Consider the following 22,440-nt stretch of genomic DNA (forward strand, 5'->3'; position numbering starts at 1 on the left):
GGGGTGGATCTTGCAGGGGAGGGAAGGATGGGGGTCTGGGGGAGGGGGAGGTTCTGGTAGGGGGAGGGGAGGATCTTGCATGGGAGGGAAGGATGGGGGGCAGGGGGAGGTTCTGGGAGGGGGAGGGGGAGGATCTTGCAGGGGAAGGAAGAATGGGGGGCAGGGGGAGGTTCTGGTAGGGGGAGGGGGAGGATCTTGCAGGGGAGGTAAGGATGGGGGGCAGGGGAGGTTCTGGTAGGGGGAGGGGTGGATCTTGCAGGGGAGGGAAGGATGGGGGTCTGGGGGAGGGGGAGGTTCTGGTAGGGGGAGGGGAGGATCTTGCATGGGAGGGAAGGATGGGGGGCAGGGGGAGGTTCTGGGAGGGGGAGGGGGAGGATCTTGCAGGGGAAGGAAGAATGGGGGGCAGGGGGAGGTTCTGGTAGGGGGAGGGGGAGGATCTTGCAGGGGAGGTAAGGATGGGGGGCAGGGGAGGTTCTGGTAGGGGGAGGGGTGGATCTTGCAGGGGAGGGAAGGATGGGGGGCTGGGGGAGGGGGAGGTTCTGGTAGGGGGAGGGGAGGATCTTGCATGGGAGGGAAGGATGGGGGGCAGGGGGAGGTTCTGGGAGGGGGAGGGGGAGGATCTTGCAGGGGAAGGAAGAATGGGGGGCAGGGGGAGGTTCTGGGAGGGGGAGGGGGAGGATCTTGCAGGGGAAGGAAGGATGGGGGGCAGGGAGAGGTTCTGGTAAGGGAGGGGGAGGATCTTGCAGGGGAGGGAAGGATGGGGGGCAGGGGGAGATTCGGGGAGGGGGAGGATCTTGCAGGGGAAGGAAGGATGGGGGAAGGGGGAGGTTCTGGTAGGGGGAGGGGTGGATCTTGCAGGGGAGGGAAGGATGGGGGGCAGAGGGAGGTTCTGGGAGGGGGAGGATCTTGCAGGGGAGGGAAGGATGGGGGCAGGGGGAGGTTCTGGTAGGGTTGGGATCTTGCAGGGGAAGGAAGGAGGGGGGCAGGGGAGGTTCTGGTAGGGGAGGGGGAGGATCTTGCAGGGGAGGGAAGGATGGGGGGCAAGGGGAGGTTCTGATAGGGGTAGAGGGAGGATGTCGCAGGGAAAGGAAGAATGGGGGGCAAGGGGAGGTTCTGGGAAGTGGAGGATGGGGGGGATCTGGGGTGGGAGAAGAGGTGGAGAGAGGCTCTTGGTACTGGGGAAGAGGCTGAGGATCTGGTAGGGTTGGAAGGGGCAGTGGGGACAAGTAGGAGAAATTTGGGGCATGAATGGATATGGCAAAGAGAAGTCATTGAGCATGTCTCCTTTGTGACATGGGCTACTGGGGTACATGAAACCTGGCTTTCCATAGAGTATTACGTCACGTTCAAGGGCTCAGTCCTTATTTTCCAGGCACTCCCTGGTGTGAGCCCAGGATATGTAAAAGAGGCTAAAACTCAGGGATGAAGACCGCGATTGACAACTCTGCTCCTCTGGGACATTAGGACTCTCTACAATAAGGATAACACTCATCTATGAGAGACAGATCTTTCTGGAGGGTCCGAGCTGTCTGAGACTGGAATGAATTTCCCCGGGAAATCAGGAGCATCACAAACCTCATCATCTTCTGTCCCAAAGTGCAAGGTGCATTTCTTTGATCTTGCCTGCCAGGTCATAACCACACAGCAGTGTGTACGTTTAAAAAAACACACACCAACACACACCACCAACAAAAACGAACAGTATATTCCATTGCACACATGGTTCTCCTGTTGAGGATGAGTGAATGAACCACATATGACAATTTTTAGTCGCACCACTTAATGGAAGGTGCTCAGATACTACAGAGATGAGAGAAGTATAGGAACCTATGTAGTATAGAACTTCTATTATTACTTTTGATTTATATTGTGGTTGCACCTGGGTGGCCCAATCATGGTTCGCTTTACTAGATACTGTACAAATGACAGCAGAAAGATTGTATGGTCCTTGGGAAAGGAACTATCAAAGTATAAGACAAGAGGTGGATATGACAAATAGAGAACATAGACAATACTAATCAGCATGATTCAATAACTGGGGAAAACATGCGTCTCAAACTTGCACTTACAACAGCTTCATTAGGTCTCCCTATTTTGTATCTGTGCTGTTTATTTCCTCTCCTGCGGCAAAGGACGTTATTGGTTGTACATTGTTAGTATAAAATTTCCCCATATTGCTTGCAACCCTTACTGTTCTAATCTCACATGGTCCCCTTTGTCACGTAATTCTGTAACAGATATGGACTGCTCACAGAGCTTGCTCACATACATCAGGTACAGTTGAGGTTAGTTCAAATAAGGTGTTACCCAAAATTGGGCCAGCTAATAAGCTTAGGGAGGACTAATGACCCACCAGAGTTTGGCAGAAAGCAGCACATTTATTATACTGATAGCTAAGCTCAAAAGAAGGGGAGGGGTCACACTTACACTCGCATACTCAAGCTCCCAGGACAGGCATGGCACTGGAGATGTCAGGATCCTTCAAGGTAAGTGTCCCACAGCACAGCGATGGACAGTGCGATGAAGGTAAGTCTTCCCGAGGCACGATGGAATGCAATGCGGCGAGGATACTGATTTCCCCATGTTAAGTATCCTTACATCTTCTTATCAACTGTCTAAAATGGGCCATCTTGATTATCATTACAAAAGTTTTTTTTCTCTTGCTGATAATACCTCATCTTAATTAATTACCCTCTTACAGTTGGTATGGCTACTTCCACCTTTTCATGTTCTCTGTATGTATATCTATTTCTTACTATATGTTCCATTCTATGCATCCGATGAAGTGGGCTGTATCCCACGAAAGCTTATGCTCAAATAAATTTGTTAGTCTGTAAGGTGCCACAAGTACTCCTGTTCTTTTTGCAGACCTTTTGAACCTACAGGTTATACACAACATACAGATCACTGCTGCTCCTACAACATAAGGTACCATAGAATCTCAGAGTTACAAACACCAGAGTTATGAACTGATCAGTCAACCACACACCTTATTTTGAACCGGAAATACACAATCAGGCAGCAGCAGAGACTGGGCGGGGGGAGCAAATACACTACAGTACTGTGTTAAATGTAAACTACTAAAAAATAAAGGGAAAGCAGCATTTTTCTTTTGCATAGCAAAGTTTCAAAGCTGTATTAAGTCAATGTTCATCTGTAAACTTTTGAAAGAGCCACCATAACGTTTTGTTTTAGAGTTACAAACATTTCAGAGTTATGAACTCTGAGGTTCTACTGTATTTTGCGCACAGTGCCACCTAGTGGCTGAATAATATAATACAGTTTAGCATTCCATTGCATCTGCCCCTTTAAGTTATCCATCGTTACCATTTACAAAATTTACACTATTTTTGTTTGTTGGTCTTTGAATCTTTGATCACATAACTCTGAATGCATAGCTTTTGTCCTTGTAAGTTGTTTCTGTGGTGAACTGGCCTATGCAGTTCAGAATATCTCTCGGGATAGTCAGAGCTGTGTCAGTTGACTTCAGTTCTGGGAGGAATTGGAGGTGATTGTAAGTCGCTTCTGAGATGTCTGTGATATCAGTGTCTGAGTCCATTTTAAAGTGTATAGTCTTTCTAGGAATGTTCAGTTTTATTCTCCAGGCAGATTCCGTGTCATCACAAGCAATAGATCCCAGAAACAATGGCTCTTGATTGCCTATACTACTATGAGTCAATTCCCTGACTACTTTAGTGCAGCAAACAGCTGCAAAATGCCCATATTTCATGCATGTATAACATTGTGAACCTTTGGCTAGACATGTATCATCTCTTGGGCTATGACTTTTTCCACACCTTGTGCATGTAGGCTGGAATTTATCCCTCTTAGCCCGGGAGTTCTCTCTCCTTGCCTCAGTGATTTTATCATAATGACTTAACATTATAGTCATTACAGTTTCTAACCTAGTTTCAGGTTTGTCAAGTTTGCTGTTTCACCAGTTCAGGCTGTTTTGCTGCCGTGGCTATAGAGTTAAATCTCTCTTCAGTTGCAGATGCTGTGAAAGGTTTTTCTCTGTTAACCCAATAATGAGTGTCTGATATTCATAGAATCATAGAATATCAGGGTTGGAAGGGACCTCAAGAGGTCATCTAGTCCAACCCCCTGCTCAAAGCAGGACCAATTCCCAACTAAATCATCCCAGCCAGGGCTTTGTCAAGCCGGGCCTTAAAAACCTCCAAGGAAGGAGACTCCACCACCTCCCTAAGTAACATTCCAGTGTTTCACCACCCTCCTAGTGAAATAGTTTTTCCTAATATCCAACCTGGACCTCCCCCACTGCAACTTGAGACCATTGCTCCTTGTTCTGTCATCTGCCACCAGTATTTTGCATTCCCAAAACCACAGTTTTCAGCTAATGAATGCTGAGCTTTTAGAAAACATTCAACGTTTCCCCCTGATTCTTGAATTTTCTGGTGAAAACATGCTCTTTCATAAATCACACCTCTCTGAGGTATAAAGTATGCATCAGACAGCCAGAACCCTTTCAGAGTCATTTTGGTGACTGTCTTCAGTAAGATCTAAGGACTTAAAGATATGTTATTCCTGCTTCCCCATAGCATAAATTAAAGAAGATACCTGTATATCTCCAGTTTCTTTGTTTGCAGTTTGAAATCTTGCACAATATGGCTCCCAGTCTCTCCATTATGAATGTTTGTCAAAGCTGTATCAGAGGGGTTATGTTGATGAGATCCTGCAAACTTTGTTGTTTTACTCCTTCTGTTTGCAACCTTTGTTGTTATTTTGACGCCATGTCATGTACTTCGCTGCCAGATATGGACTGGCTACAGAGCTTCCTCATACACACCTGTTGTGTTCATCATAATAAGATCCTTTAATGCTGTGGTAGGTATGGCTGAGGTTAATTTAAATAAGGTATTTTACACTGTGCCACCTAGTGGCTGAACAGTATAATACAGTTTAGCATTCCATTGCACCCTTTAAATCTCTCCCCTGGCTGACTGAAATTGTCAGCAGTGGAAGAATCTGCCCATCCCCACATGTTAGGACAACGTGTTACTGTTGCTGATCATATCTGAGTTTCTCTAAGAGCATTCCCATGGGACTGATTTCCATACAATATGTGACAAGTGGGTTAGGCAGAGTCTGTGATCATAATGGGAAATGGACAGTCTTTGAAAGCTGCAGAAACACCTTCCCAGTCAGTATGGAGGGAGAAGTATACCCTCAGTAACAACTTCCTGGACCATGGAAACTTGTGGCTAACTGCAATGTGCTGACTCTGATCCAGAAAAGCATTTAACCATGTGTTAACTTTGAGCATGAGAGTAATCCACTGAAGTCAATATCACTACTCATACTTAAGTACTTTTCTGGATTGGGCCAGAGTGTTCGGCTCTTTGCAGGATTGAGCCCTTAGTTACCATCTACGGCAAATGTCACTTTTTAAGATCAATTGCAGAGAGTCCCTTTTTCATTGCCATTTGAAAATGCGTAAGAATCTGTGCGGCCCAAACTGCACTGAAAAAAAAAAACCTGTTTTGGAAAAAAAAAATCACTTTTAACACAAGTAGCGTTAGACCAATGAAAGGCACAAGATCAAATTTCATGTTGCAGCTAAAGCATCTTATTATTGTATAGGATGATAAAGCCTACTGTAAAATACAACTGTTTGTTGCAAATTATTTTGAGGACAAAAAATAGCCTTCCCAATATTTGTTTCACCATTATCTCGTAGGTGCTTTTGTTGACCCTACCTCGAAAATAACAGGAAACCATAAATAATGCTAAAATATCATCTGCGATGATTACCCAGCAGACACCCTCTTGCCCTTTAATCAGCACTATGCACTGTGAAGAGCATTTTAAGAAAGTGGCAGGCTATAAACAGGAAGGTCTCTTGTACTTTTGTTATGTGAAAGTTTGATTTATTGCTCAGCGTTTAGAATCCATAGAACAGTCTTTTTATATAGATTGCAGGTTTGCTCTTGTTTCATTTAACTTAAATACAGTTGTCAAAGCACAGAACCTGAAGTTGTAAACTGGATTGTATGATGTTTCTTATAGAAACAATCTCATTGCAGAACAATTTAGCACCACAGAACTACTTCCCCCTCCATTATAAAACAGATTAAAATTAAAATGCCAAGTTTCATTTAGGTTCCACTGAAGATAGGTAGTACAACTAGATGAAAGCTATACTCAGTGTGTTCTATATACTGTGCAATTTACAAAATATATGTATTTATGTGTATCTATGTTGTTTAGCAAATCGTTATGCATTAAAGAGGAATGATAAATCATTCCCTGTGGTTTTTGTACTTTGCATGCTCCAGTTTTGAGATGAAAAACAAATGTTTTCACTTTGAGCTTGCACTGTTTGGTTTTCAAAGGTATATTTTTTGTAGACCATGATATATATAAATCATTTAGTCCATGCCCTGGGGAACTTCCCAGGGCAGTGGCATGTGGACAAAAAGCCTAGCAGGGAAATTCCATTGAAAATGGAGGGACGGGGGATTGGAGGGCTTTGAAATTAGTGAAGGCACAGAGGACGCTCTGTGTGTGGGAGGGGATTTGCAGGTTCTGGGGGCAGAATCCCCCATTTGGTCTGGAGGTGAGCATCATCCCTTTCACTTTCAGCAGAATGATCTGTGGAAAACACTGCAAGAGAAAATGTCATGATGTTTTTCCTTCCCCTTCTTCACTTCTTTCCAAGGGTTTCTCTACATGAGAGGGAAGAGCTGGTCCAAGAGACCTAGCTTCTCTAAAGTAGGCATCATAGATGAAGGTGTTGCACAATGGAAGCAGGTTAATGGATAAAGCTAGCAGGGTTGGCTGAGCAGCTGGCAGAAGTTACTAATGGAGTGCTGCAGACATCATATATTTTCCCATGTTAAAGGAGATTGGGAGTGATACGATTCTAGTTTGCTGCTGCTGTTAGAGATTGAGGGCCAGATTCAAGAGGCACAGCACAGAAGGCACATCCCTGGAAGGGGATGGCAGCAGGAGAAGGGGGAGATGCCCGTACGCCAACAGTTGTGTCTTCTGGCTTAGTGGCTGCTGTAGAGATTGGTGCACAGACCACATTAATTCTGGCTAGGGCAGATATATTACAACCCTGTGCAATATCTTTGGGGCCCACTGTATTAAATTTGACTGATTTATATATTCTATTCCATGTGGGAGGGTTAGCACAGCTCCTAAAAACAGCGGGGATGAGTAAGGCGAGTCAGTGAGACTAAACAGCTCTAGACAGGTACAACATCCTGGAGAGAGTTGCACTGACTAGTTCAAACTGAGTTTTACAGTGTCAAACAAAGAAAGGGCTTTTGGTATAAAGAGGCTGATTTTAAACTGACACAGGATCATACTGATCAATCAAATGGACACGAACTTCATCCAAGGGGGCCCCAATCCTGCTGAAGAACTTTGGCCTACTAGGCGCCCATAAGATTGATGGCTGACTCCTGGCATGTTTAGTACAGGTCCTGCAGGGACCTGTTCAGCTTTGAAAAAACCCACTCAGAAAGGAACGGGACAAGGGTGATGGCTGGAGACCTGAGCCCTGTTGGGCACTCCTGGAGTGGACCATGGGGGGCAATTCAGGTACAGTTACCCTTAAACCTTGGTTAAATTTCCTAACCTGAGTGCTTGATTTTTCAACCCTAATAAAGTTTTTGTAACATAGATTTTGTATGTGTAAATTCCTAGTTTTTTTTAAAACACAAACTGAAAAAAACAAATTCTTTCATATGGCATCATATTTACATCCACATAGGTTGCCAGCAGGATTGGAACCATTAGATCTACCGCATAGGCTTCTGCCACTTGACTTGAATTAATGAAGTAGCTGATAGCATTAGCAGGTTGTCATCCTCTACTTGTACCAGCATTAGTGTGGGTTTCACAGATATTTGCTGACAGTAAAGGAATTGTGAGACTTGGGAATGTTGGGTTCCATACTAGGCTTTGGAGGGATGGTGCTGTAGTGGGCATAGAATCTTCTGCTCATATCCTTTCAAGCATGACCCTTTCCATCCCATCTCCTTTAACCTATCCCTCCCCCACTCCTATCTCTTTCCACTTCTTTCTATAGGAGTGTGATTTCTAAAGTGCACTAGCATGTTGCCTGTTAATTTGACCATGTAGACCTACTGGTACACACTAAAGGTTCCCAAGTGCATTTTACATAGTACTGTTTCAAACAGCACTAGGTTAGAGCACACCAGCAGGGGCTACATAGACCAATGAATGTGCACTTAGTGTGGTTTAGAAATCATCCCCCTTATTATCCTACCATGTACACAAGCCTTCAGAGTACTTTCCCAATGCTAATTACATCTCAGAACCCATCAGTGAGGTAGGTGCATATCCCTGCACCCATTTTATAGTTGGGTGAAGTGAGTTGACCAAGGTGACCACCTTGTGGCAAAGCTAGGACTAGAACACAGAATTCTTCCCTCCCAGTACATACTAAAACCATTTCTAATTTTGTGGAGCAAACAAACAAAAAGCACAGAGAATAAATTATTGTCTCTGAATGCAGTCAGCCCACAGGTCGAATTGTATTGACACACAGCCTGATTCTGTTTTCACTTATGCTGCAGTAATTCAGGTGTAACTCCATTTAAATCAATTGGGTTGGAGATTCAGCCCCACTGTGTTTATAAGCTGCATGAGACACTGCCTGGAAACAGCGTTCTGGGCAGTAAATAGAGGGGGAGTGGCAACGGTAGTTTTCGATTTCTTATGGCAATCTGCAAACAGATGGGCTGACAGATGTTTATGGTGCGGTCCCTGCTCAACAACAAGAAGGCATGTGCTGTGCTAGTCTGAGAAGCATAGTCAAAATAGGAGGACAAAGCTCAATGAAAGGCCATTTGCCTTTGTTTTTACACTTAATGTAACATCATGACTCCATTGACTTCAAGGGGGAGGGCAATCAGGAGTTCACCTTAATGCCCTTCAGCATTTAAGTGGTATTGTCACAGCAGGTTATCATGAACTGTACTGTAATGCGTGACAATGAATTTTACAGGATGTAACAAAGAAGACAGTACTCTGTATCTCAAAGAAATGTGAAAAAGGATACATTGGCATTAATAATTCTAGCCACCGATAAAAGCAGAAACCAATTTTTGTACAGTATTAATGTTTCCATGCTGTACCACCCTCTGGAGGCAAACTAGTTCCATCTTTTCTGAGGTTTGAGAGCGAGTTTGTATAGCTGATTAGTGTCACATAGCAGCAATGTGCAAAGTGTCACTGTTACCAAAGTTCTGGGTAGTCTAGGCTCGGAGTTTATTGCCCAAACACCTTTTTCCATTGTAGGCAAAGTGAAATCAGTATTTTACATTTTATCTCTGTAAGCAGATATAGACACATAGATCTAGACCTTTCTAGAGGTGTGTGTGTGTGTGTGTATATATATATATGAAAGAAATACTTCGGTATGTTTTAATATTGGTTACGCCAATATAACAACTTCACAGTCACATTTGTTTTGTTTTTCAGGGTACTGTTTTATTATTGCTTTTTCAAATGTACAATCTGAACATCAGCTAACAATGAAAAGAAAAAACCCACATACACAATGTACAGTACATAGTCAGCTTGGTTGTTCCCAGTTTTTAAAGTCATGAGACAGGGCGTAAATTGAAGAATATGGTTTAAAATTTCTAAAATGTATACACTATAGCCACATAAAATAGTGCCTTGGTGGCATATTTGCTCAGACTTCTGTATGCAAATATGAATATTGGCAACCCTATGTGTCATAAGAAAACTGCACAACTAGATTGCATAGCTTAATGTGTTGGCTATCTCCCTCTACAGTATTTATTCATAACAAAATGATTACACAAAAGAAACAATGTAACAGCTCACTTCCTTGCTTATAAGAATATAATAAAATAAAGCAAATGACTCTATGAAGTTGGAGGAAAAACACAACTCCCAACAAAGTGAGTCTGACAATTAGATTTATTCTGCATAGTTAAATTCATGGCATTAAAAATTACTTTGGGTCTCAAACTTTTCTCTCCAATCTCCTAAATCTTATTTACTTTGAGCTTCAGCAGTTTTTCAGTATCTCCCTCCAAATAAACCCTTCCAACCACTGTGGCTATCTCTTGCTCATTAGACACTCTCGTCTCCCATCCTTAACTAAATCAAACCTCTCCAAACCCTCATATTTTAGCCACTTTTCTGGACATCTTCTATTTCCTCTCTTCAGCTACTTCTATTCACTTTCTTCAGCTACTTTCCCTTCTTCATTCTTCAATTAAGGCTCTGGACCTCTTCACACTCTGTCTTCAGCCACTCTAATCTTTCCTTTGGTCTTGACTGACCTCTTACACCTACATTTTCTCCATGCTGCGCCCAGCTCTCATTATTAATTGGAATTCCACTTCTAAATCCCTTAAAAATGTTTATCTCTTAGGGCCAGATTTTCTCCTTATTGACATGGGTGCAACTCAGAGAGGAGGACCTGGCTGTTACTGTCTTCCACCACATGTAGAAGAATTTGAACTAATGGAGTGGAGACAAAATGTGAGATTAAACACTTAATGCAGCTATGGGCTCTCTCTCTCTCAAAAGCTCAGCTTTTTTTTGTTGTTGTACGGCTCTAAACAGCTTTACAGGATGTCAACTCACTATCACATTTTTCTGTTACAATACACATGAAAAAAGTAATCACATTTGCTTCTTTAATCTCATAGTACGGGCTGTTCCAAGCTCCCACTGTTCGTGCCTGGTGTCAGGAAAACCTTCCTCCTAACTCTTGGCACTAAGATGGTCAGAAATCACATGCCTCATGTCATGCAGAAGCTATGATAAACACACATTTTGAAGTATGCAGGGCAGCCGAGATCACTGATTTGTGCTACAGCAAGAACATTTTGATAACAGGCTTTGCACACCCAGGGGATACATAATGAAAGATGTCCTCTCTTCACAGTATTTCAGCTTTTTAAAAGAAATGAAAAGTAAATGACATTTTTGACTTATTGCTGGTCTGTTAGCATGTGTATATACACCTCTACCCCGATATAACGCCATCCTCGGGAGCCAAAAAATCTTACCGGGTTATAGGTGAAACCGCGTCATATCGAACTTGCTTTGATCCGCTGGAGTGCGCAGCCCCGCCCCCCCGGAGCACTGCTTTACCGCGTTGTATCCGAATTCCTGTTATATCGGGGTAGAGGTGTATATATTTATTTTAAATTTGCAGCTTTTTCTTTTTTTGTTTCTTTTTTCTTTTTTGTTGAAAGCTGAGCAAAAAGAGCCCAATGTTCAGTAGCATAGAAGCCCAGGACCACATGACGTTGTCGCTATTTTGCTCATGCAATTATTAGGGCCTCAGTCCTGCAACTGATAGCAGACGGGTGGAGTGCTGGGCCCACACAGAGACCCATTGATTTAAATGCAGCTGTGCCTGGGGACAGCAATCCCCACCCACTGTGGAGCACAGCCTAAATTTGGGCACACAATTGGCCATTTGGGTGTGCAAATGCCCACCCATCTTTGTCATGGCCTTGGCTTTGAACTCTTGTAAATCAATACCTACCTATTTGAGATGTGAATATTTAAGGTTTAAAACTCCACTATACAGTCTGAGAAGAACTAAGCCTTACGAAATGTGCTGGATTGAGAGCCATGGAGACTACAGTCCTCCACTTAGCCAAAGAACATGGACAGCAGCAGTGCACACACCGCTAGCACTACCCTGCCTACATGCCTCTGGCCTCGAGGGATCACCAGCAGGGGGTGAGAGTTCTGATCAGCCTCCAGGCCATGTAGTTCTAGGCCTCTCTGCTGAGAGTACATAACAAGGTGCAGATCATGGTGGTGGGTTTGCTACGTGAATACCTGTCACTGAGACCACTAACCGGAAGAGCCATGGGTTGGTAACAAACTTTAATTTGCTCTCTACCATGGTCAATTTTCAATCATCATCGTAGAGGTAAAAGACTAGATATTGCAATGCCACTTCCCCTTCCAGTCCCACACATTTCAAGTTAAAAATGGTAATAGTTTTTAAATACTGTAGCTAATTGTTTTATTTTTCTTTTTACATACAGTTTGGTCAATACTGTATCTCACTGCTGGACTTAGATCTTGTGTAGTGAGTGTATTATTATATATAGTCATACTTAGCACTTTATATTTTCAAAGCACCGCACAAACATTAGCTAGGTAATCATTGTACATTTAAACCTTAAAAGTTTAACCCTAGCACGTCTCTGATATTAAACCCCTGAGAACTGCGTTTTATGATAGAAACGAATGCCACTAGTAGGTGCAGTTTTATTCTGAAGTAACTAGAATAGGAAGAGTGCCTGAAATTAAGTCTATTTTTCTATTTATAATGAATTGGTTCTCTGGGTATTTTTATAGCTGTATTAAGAATATTTTTGTTAACCATGACATCCATTTTGGAAAAAGCATATTTACAAGCCAACAAATGTAAGCCTGATGTGGAATCAGCAGGAATGGGGAATCATGCAAAGATAGAGTCCCTGATCCTACACCCTTATATACACGGATAGTCTCATTGAAATCAATTTACATGAGTCAGGGCTACTTGTAGGAGTAAAACCTACGTGACCAGGCCCATAAAACGTCATGTGTATATATGTTTGGACAAATTGCTATTGAAAATATTTTTACAAATACATTCTACAGTAACTGTGTCTAAGGGCTCAATCTTGTCCAGAGGCCTACAAGGAGTCAGCTGTATGCGTTTTGTACTGTACTGGTGCCTACGTATACAATAGCTGACTACAAGCTCCACAGTGATGCACACCCATGCCTCTCAGGGCAGATCAATCCCTAACTGTCCAAGTCTGCATTCAACCCCTTTGTGAACAGTTGCTGTTCCACTGGTTCTCAGACTTGGACAATTGCCTCTGGGTGAAACTGTTAAAAGAAAAAAGTGAAACAAGCAAAAATAATTCAAAATCAGAGGAATTCCAGCTCATAACATATTTGTGTACTTTATACTATAAATCTACATATAGATATTGCTGTCCATAGAGAAAGACTCAAGTTCAAAATAATAAAATTACAATATTTGTGCAAAAGAAATTGTACGCTTTTCAGAGTACAAGCAACCTGTTATATTGGCTACATTTTCCATGACAGTTGCTCTTTGCTACATTGTGAATTCAGTCTTGGTTTGCACCATATTTTTAAAAGATAGAACTAAACATATTTGCAATAGTTTGACAAGAAAATGGCATTCTTCCACAACTCTAGGAATATGAATTTTGATAAGTTAATAATGACCAGATTCTTGTTGGTAAAAAGTGCAAATTTAAGTGTATAACCTTCCAGCATTTCACATTGCTTGTATCTACTGGGAACCATCAAAGCATCCTTCATTCTGATGTGATTTACCAGTTGAATAGGACGTTTTGTCCAAGTGTCATAAAGTAAATTTGACTGCTGCCTCCAGATTGTACAGATGCAAAGAAAACCTTGAAAAGGAAAAAAGAATAGACCGCTGTCAGTTTACATGTATGAGAATATTTTAAACATATTTGAAAGCTGAGAGAAACACAGTCCAGAACGCTATGACATATAAATCACAATTCAATTTTAATCCCATTGGTGACATGTTTTTTAGAAAAATGAAGTGTTAATGCTTGCAAGTATACATTCTGGCAATAAGTTATAGTGTATATATTTTCTACCAGAAAAGAAATCAGCATATTTTCAAACAATTAGGTAAACTAAACAGTTTCTGGTTACAGTATTCTAAATACACCAATGAAATAGAACAAGCTACAGTGAACATTTACCAATCATGACCATACATATGTGACAAAATGCACTCATTGAACCACATCTAACTGAGGAGATACCGGTGGTATCTCAAATACTGGTGTGTGATGCTTCGCTCAAGGCTGCTTTAAATCAGACCTGGTTGCAACAATTCTTAAGAGACTTTTGTAGCCAGGGATTATTGGAGTGCAGCGGCACGCTAGCCACACCCCCAACATATTCTCTATGCTGAAGCCAGACCGCTTGGGGATTCGCCAACAGGTGGTTAAACTGATTTTCCATCTGCAGCACAAAGCAGGTGGAAGAGGTGGCTAGGATCTGGCTGTCTTCAGTAGGGCTCTGGGAAGGTGCAGGATTCCTCCCACAAAGGGTAGTTTGTGGGCTCAGTGCCAAAGTCTGCTTTTAATTGAGCGGTTATGCCGAAGTAAGTACTATGCACTATAATAAAATGCTAAATAAAAATTTAATGGCCTCGACTTTTTTCTTATTCAACTGTTAAACCATATTTGTTAAATCACTCTAGTTGAGTCGTGTGTGTACCTTGTCATTTCTTTCACATAGAAATTTTAGCTTCTGTGCTTTCTTGTGCATAAATACACCTTCCAAATTTCCTGTTTCCACGGAACGCAGTTCGATAGCCTTCTCTCCCCACCCCATGACCTGGTTAGACTGAAGATAAGCTAAACAAAAAAAATCAGATTTGATAATTAGAAAAACACAAGGGAGTCTGAAATGTTCATCTGCTAGTAGTAAGTTGGCAGCTCCATGTTCCCACTCCAATAACATAAAGATTGTATGTAATACTTGTACTGCATGATTTTAAATATACTGTTATATACCCATGTTACATGGCACTTAGATTACTATAATCACGTGTGCCATGATAATTAGGCAATATATGTAAAATAAGTAAGTGTTGCTACAGAGGACTTTGTTGAGTTTGGCCCCACTCAAGTCAATGGCAAACCTTCTAGGCCCAGATCCTGAAAGACACGTAGGCACCTAATTTCCATTTGAGAATCTAACCCCTACTGAGTTCAATATGACCTGGATTTCACCCTAAATCTTTTGTTGTATCTATTGACATTGGGGATAAAAGTATATTGGCTCAGCTCAACCCCTCCCTTGGGAAGCCAAGGGAGCAGGCTAGGAGGAAATCTCTACAAGGAACCCCTTGCCAGATCTCATCACCTGTCAAGGGCGTGAGGTTTGCTCCCATGGAAAATGCCACAGGTTTCACCCCAAATTCCAAGCGCTTCATAGGGCACCAGTGCCTCTGCATAGGCTCTGGTCCCCACCTCCCCAGTAACAGTGCCAACTTCTGACAATGGCTACCCGCAAGACCCTAGCTGGAGTTTGTGGAAACATAAGATAGCCTCAGCATGTATTACCTTCCAAGATTAATTTCCTTGGTGCCAGCAGGGGATGATTTGCATGCCCGTGGCTTTGTTACTCCTAACACAGTCCCTCTCTCTGTGATTTCTGGGCTACGTGGATGGGGACGTTGCCCGGTCGGGGAGCGGAATGGAAGGGGCATCCTCATTCCATGTGGAAGTGGGGTGCTCAACTCACCAAGGGTTCCCTCCACACACACATCTTGCTGGGAGGACAATCCGGATCTGTGGTTTTAGTTACCCAGAAAGTCTTTCTAAATGAATTTAAAATATGGAGGTATCTCACATGGTCCTCTCTCACTGTGTGAGATGCTATCGTGTGGTGTTACTGTACGTGCTTATAGCATAGTCACAACATAAATGTTACATTTTTAAAGGAATTTCTTTAAAACTACAGCTATAACAGAGTACCCTAGTTTGCTACTGTACTTCATTGTTTAAAGACTAGAGACACAATCACACTTTAGAAAGGTGTCTAGTTTGTGTTCTACTGGCCTAATTTATCATACTCAGCACACCAACATACAAAAGACTGTGCACAAATATATCTAACCCCTTCAAGAATGGCTGTGTTTTTCTCTCGGGATTTTGGTGACACGTCCAATCCTTTCCTCAGGGCTTGCTCACATTGCTTAAGAAAAACACTAACTAAATATGTTGCCTCATGACTTGATCCTGCAAAAGCAGATCCACTGGGGCTACTGGATCTGGTGTTCTTTATATAGAAGCTTGGTAGAATTTAATTTTTCTTAAAAAAAAATGACGGGTAATATTGATGCTTATTTTAAGCAATTTTTTTCAGTTTTTGTGGATTTAAATTTTCACAGCTGTGGGAAATTATGGGAGGGTTAGACAAGAATTATTTAATGACAGTAGACATTGAGATTCAAACGTTAAAGCTTTACCATAGTTAAAACATAAATTGTCACCATCACGTGTCAAAGTATACAAAGTAAATATCCTTAAACCAAACTCTACTAAATTCTCCAGCAGCATTTTTCTTACTTTGCATATCTGGAAATTTCAATGATCATCAATGGGAATTTTTTTTGGTCAGTTTGTGATGGTGAAATCGATGTTTACAGACATTTACAGATAAAAATCTAATTCTTCCAAGCCTATTTACAAACATACAAACATGCATAAACGGAGTTAACCCTGAAGAGAACCGAGTTTACATTTTGATTGTGTCTTCTAAGTTAATCGCTGGACCTCCAAGGTTTCCTTAAGCAGAGATATTTCAAGGACTCTGCATTTCGGATGGGACATAATTTGCCCTACTGGGGCGTAGGACACTGCCTTTTACAGTTAAAAGACTACAAATGATACCGTTGGATATGTTTCAAAGTCACGTGTCATCCATTTATCAGCCACCAATTTACTACTGTGTCCCAAATTCTGTCTTCAGATACAAGGATAATGGCATGCATGTATCTGAGGACGGAATTTAGAAATACATAAATTAAAAAGCTAAACCCCTTGCAAACCAGGGTGACAAGTTCTGCCTCTGGTGCCAGAGGAAAGGCAGTATAATACTGTCACTAAATCACAGCTGAGCAGTTTTCTGATTGCTGCCTGTTTCCCTGTGAACCCATTATTTCATTTTGGAAATGCAGCATATACTCAAGGAAGGGTCATTTGTACAGCACCGTGGAAGCCTGCCATAATATTCCCTTCACTCCTGGCAAATAGCACAGTGCTCAAGGAGTTCACTCCAATGGGAGTTCAAATTAGGCCGTTTCAAGGAAAGCCCTGAAGTTAGCGTCTGTAGGCATTTCCAAGGTGAAAACACATTATTTATGCTCTAGATATCCAACATGCAGAACAGGCTCTTCTTCCTAACTATGAAACGTTCTTTCATTAGACTAAGAACGCTGGTGCTGTGAAATTATCTAGAGAAAAAGCTTTTGTAGCTTCACCAGAAACTCTCCTCTGTCCCACATTGTTCATGTGAGCATGCTCTTGTTCTGGTTAGGCTGCATGGACGGATTAAGGTGCGCATGCTCTGACATGCTGCATGTCCCTACAAAACAAAGTTACACACAACTTAGTGTGTTTTAAATCAGACTTTTAAAAATATGTAAATATCTATGTAGCTATGTCCCAAGCTTCTAGGCTTATACTAGCTCCTCATTCCTCAATCTATACTTGAGTGTATATAAATAAAACCCAGGGAATTTTGTGGTTGCACTAAGGGTCCAGGAACAGCTATAAATGAGGTCCAAGCAGTAGTTTTCATAAGGACAATAAGAATCATTCTGATAGGAGCAGACTACTTCTTTGCATGAACTGGGCTGCAATTATTTAATGAACCAATAAAGTGTGTTGATATAGCAATGTCATTATGAGATGCTTTGGCTAGAGTGCTCCATTTCTTTGCATCAACATCCTTTCTGCTTCCTAGTAAAGGACATCCAAACCACTCCACAAAATCATGCTTTTAATAATTTTGACGAATGTGAAAGGACAAAAGTACCCCTATACTTGCGTTATATGAAGAAAACACGCTCTCTCTATTTGTGTGTAGCCCCACATATCTGAAATATCTCACCAATTAAATACAGATAGAGTAGCTCTACAATTTTAATTTCCCACTGGATTTGAGTTTCCTCATTCCAATTTCTGATTAATGGATTGGCCACACCGGTCCCACCTTAAAGACTACAAGAGGCTGCTATTTTTAGTTTTCCTGCCCTAGATCTGTCAATTATCTTGCAAGTATTTGCCACCTTTCTCAATCACTTAAGATATTCTAATAGACCAGGGAAGTTTACTATCCAAAATAATTTTGTTAAAGAATGAGACCATATATTTAGAATCAAGCAAGTGGCAGCTAGCTAGAACCCTGAGTTAACACACAAGCCTTTCACCTCTGGAAAAACGAGGTCGAAATTCATAATAGGAAAATCTTCAGCACAGTTCACAACAATTGTTGTCAGAACCTGGTTAAGTGTGGAAGTTTCAAGGGAACAGGATCTCTCGAGAAACTTGCAAGTTCTTCTTAGGTTTGGCCATGCAAGAAATGTGGTGACCTGAGTTTCGTAATATTTCAATGCTTTTGGCCTGAGCCAAGAATTTCAGAGGAGCAAGAGTATGAGGGAGCATTGGTGGGAAATGCACGCTTAAAAGAAAATACTAAATGGGGCTCTTTGAAGCCCCCAAAGTTTAGGATTTGGCTTGAGCTGGACGTCAAGGCTTGGGTCAGTTTGCCTCCAGATGAACTCTGACTCCAATCACAAGTGGAACATCCGGTGCCACAGGACAAGACCCCTGTCAAACTCATTATGATTGACAATTTCTACTCCAAGAAGCCCTAGGCTGGGATAGTCAAGACCACTGCAGACAGCGGTGTAGTAATATTGGAAGTGTGGTGGCCTAAGGTTGACTGGAAGGATGGTTTGGAGGCCAGTGGCTGAGTCCTGGCCAGCAGGAGAGGAAGAGAGAAAGAGTGCCCTCCTTCCAAGGATAAACTGCCCTGTTTGTCTGCACAGCTCTTGGTGGTGGTCTGTGAAGAGCTGATTAGTCCCTCAGAGCTGTCTTCTCCTTGCTGACCTAGCTGTTAAACTCCATTAAAAGAAGTTAAAAATCCATTCAGATATTTTCCTGCTGTCACTTTGTGCATGTAAGCCGTTCCTGTAGACACCCAAAGAATGCTGTGTGATTGTGAAGGGGCGGGGAAGTGGTTGTGCGATCCTGAATGGGAAGGGGAATAGCCACCGGACCATCTTTCTCTTACGATGCTATCCACCTGAAGAAAAAGTTGGAGCGCCCCTGCTCTAGTGCACAGCAGAGCATCCTGAAGAAATGTCAGCTGCCATTTCATTAGCACAAAGCGGCTGTAAATCTATTTAACTCTGCTGACTTCAGTTTACACCCTTGGGGGATCTGCCTCGAAATCCCGACCTGTGACGAAGCAGCGTAGTCCCCATGTATGCCCAGTACACAGTAGATCTTTACAAGCCACCTAAATGTTTCTGTGGGTTTGCTGTCTCACCGCTTTAAGCAATGAGGGAGGGGGATTTGCAAAGGCACAACGGGTATTTAGGCACACAACTGCCCTTGACTGTTCTTTGTGCCTTTGAAAATCTCCAGCTAACCCTGGATTCAATGGGAATATTCTTGTAGACAGCTACTGATGCCCAAAATCACGAACTCCACTTTTCAGAGCATGCCGTAAGAGTTGGCATACATGCAAACCTTACTGCAACTGCTTTTCTGAAGCTAAAGGTAATAAAACACTTAGTTCCTTATATATCACCTTGTATTTCTGCCTCTGGGGCTCCCTCTGTAATTTTGTCTGATCTTTGTTCATCTTCTAAAAGGAAACACCTTGGGACAAGGACTATGTCTTGTACAGAGCCAAACACTGCTGGCACTTACCATACATTCAAATAATACAATCAGACAATCTCGTAATAGCTACAAGTTCATCCATGCTTTAAAAATCGTTAGAGACAAGATCCAGGAAAATGTTTGACACCACAGGATGATAAATGAAGCCAGCTTTACAATTTTGTTGCTTCCCCAAGGGGGAAAAATGAGTGCAAATCAATGGAGCGCATTTATAGGAAGAAGAAAAGAGAGCTTAAATATTTAAGCTGATCATATATGCACCAATGTTACTTTGGAGGAAACATTAAGATTGCTTTTTAAACTGTAATGTTATGCCCTTCTTAAGAGCGTGCAGCTCCAATTCAGGCTAAAGGAATGCACTTTCCATGGCATCACATCTCCTGCAGGCTGCTGTCTCCATTTTGCAATCCAGCTTCCAATTAGATTCACTACTCACAGATAGAACTTTTCTTTTCCTAACCATACTGGGTAATGGTTCTTTTATCAGTGATTGTTTCATACTAACGTTAGCATGTGGGATGTAGAAGCTCAGTGTATCCTACGGCATTAAACATTAATACAGCATAGAGGCGGATGTACTTGATGTGTTTTAATTTTACCCTGCAGCTTAATATTTGGGTTGGAAAATGAAGAGGATACTATTTGTCAGAGGAGAAGGAATGTACAGTATCTAGTCTGTTGGTATAGCTGTGTCTACGCTGTGTGTGTGTGTGAGCATGGGGGTTGTTGGCCTAGCTATGTTGGTCAGGCATGTGGTTTTTTCATACCCCTGATCGACATGGCTACGCACGTATAAATGTAGACCAAGCCTGAAGCTATGCCTTCACTAGAAATGCTGCAGCTGCAGTGTAGACACTTACTACAGTGAAGCAAGGGATTCTCCGGTCACTGTAGTTAATCCTTCTTGCCGAGAGGTGGTAGCTAGGTTGATAGAAGAATTCTTCCATCCACCTAGCACTGTCTACACCAGGGGTCAGGTTGGCTTAACTAGGTGGATTTTTCACACCCCTGGAGCAATGTAGCTGGGTTGACCTAACTTTTTAGTGTAGACCTGGCTTTAATATATACAAAAGTGAACCTATTCTTAAAATGATTCTTAAAGTGGTTTTGCTGCTCAGAGCTATGGTGGTAGCACAGTGAATATGGTACCATGCAGGCATCTGAGTTCAAAACAGAGGTGGGTCTCACGCTCTCAAGGGTGGCTGGAAGCCCTCTAGAAAAGATGGGCCTCTGATGTAATTCTACCAATTTAACGGAGTAACTCCAGATTTACACCAGTATGAGAAATGAATTAGATCAGTTTTGCTATGATTTGCTTGTGACTTAAAAAAAAATAAATGAAGAAAAATAAGAATTCACAGAAATAGAAAGCCAATCAGGTGAAATTTACAAATGCAAAAACCTGCCAGAGGTGGGTTTTCTTTGTTCTTAATTACAGCATTAACAACTGGAAACCTAAACAAAATAAACAGTCCCGATGAAAAATAATCAGACCCTCCTTTTTAGCATTTGTGAGGCTGGATGAAAACATGGATAGCCTGATAACCCATCTAACGCTATATCTAATCTGTTGTACTTTGAATAGATGATAAAAATAAAGGACAATTTGATAGGATGTTATGGTTATAGACCCATTAAATTACTGTACTTTCTACATATTGTGAATTTCTATACAAAATACCGTGGATATGAAAGATTCAAAGTAGGAAACAGCCGCACTTTTTCATTCCTTTGTAACCCACTAAAATGACTACCTGACACAAGAATATACCTATTGGAAGGCCTGCATCCTTGTATACAATCTCTGACGGTGTAGTAAACCCTTTGTATTCATTTCATGGTGTTTATGCCATAAACAAATGTAGAGACCCTTTTATAATCGTTGATTGGCTCAGGAATGTACAGAAATACATGTATATCTATCTGCTCATTAGAAATCTGTTTTAATGTGCCATCAACCCCTTTCACGTGGTCACAAACTTAATAAGGAACTCAGACTTCATACAACAGGATCTTACATTCAACACAGTGCTGTTTTTCATACTTACCTACAGATGCTGGCATTTCTCCCCACTGTAAAACAGTTTCCTTTGTGAAGTGCCCATATATATCAATGTAGACTCCTTCATCTTCATAGGTGAGTAGAAGTTCTGTTCCATTGGTATTAGGGAGGATAATAATGGCATGTGGGTGAATAGTCCCCTGGATCTGAAATCGTATTTTATTAAGATTTATATCAGAAAATGGACTGCAATTTTTGTGACTATATCCATCTAAATATCTTGGCAGAGCAATAAAAACAACTGACTCACCGCTCACAGAAAGTAAATACCTGGTTTATGATGGGCTATATATTTTGCTAGCTGAAAAGGGCTATTATATTTCCCCCCTTTTAGATATTATTATGCTAGGTTTGTAGAGAAGTCATTCTTCAATTTTTCACTTTATATTTACAAGTATTACTTGGTATAAAGAAGCCAAGGAGCATCCGAGAGATACAATGAGATTTATTGACTTGTTCACGAAATGCTGATATATAAAGTGACAGGAGTGTGAGCTGTATTTTAATTCAAAGATGATTTTAGAAGAGGATGGGAGACAACTTACTCGACTTCCCTATTCTAGGAACCCAACACTTCCATTTTCTGTGATAAACACCTAACATAACGCATGAGCTAAAACAATGATTCATTAGCACTTTTGATGCTAATATTTATGGTAGTTTGAAAGAATCACCTGAGCTTTCTAAATGCGAACATCTCTGCAAGGTCTTTCCCTGCTTCGCATACAGTGTCCTTAAACATAGAAAGTGCTACTTCAAATACTATTGGGTTTACATTTTACACCTGCACCACAGGAACGATGCATTGCATGCAATAAAACAATCAAACAGCAGAATGGGACCCAGAATCTCTCTCACACCAGCCAACACACTTCCCAA

The 22,440-nt window shown here is 41.8% G+C and overlaps 1 protein-coding gene across 1 annotated transcript in view; it reads right to left on the bottom strand.

Moving 5' to 3' along the window:
- Positions 1 to 10,334: 10,334 nt before the first annotated feature.
- NRK (Nik related kinase) overlaps positions 10,335 to 22,440 on the bottom strand; it is a 126,928-nt gene continuing 114,822 nt past the window's right edge. Inside the window, exons 29-31 of the mRNA XM_054039718.1 lie at positions 21,548 to 21,707; positions 14,293 to 14,432; positions 10,335 to 13,445 (exon numbers count right to left, since the gene is read on the bottom strand). Of these exons, the coding sequence (XP_053895693.1) occupies positions 13,362 to 13,445; positions 14,293 to 14,432; positions 21,548 to 21,707 (384 nt within the window). The 3' untranslated portion in view covers positions 10,335 to 13,361. The remainder of the gene's footprint in view (positions 13,446 to 14,292; positions 14,433 to 21,547; positions 21,708 to 22,440) is intronic.

This window comes from Malaclemys terrapin, chromosome 9, assembly GCF_027887155.1.
Source record: "Malaclemys terrapin pileata isolate rMalTer1 chromosome 9, rMalTer1.hap1, whole genome shotgun sequence".
NCBI lineage: Eukaryota > Metazoa > Chordata > Testudines > Emydidae > Malaclemys > Malaclemys terrapin.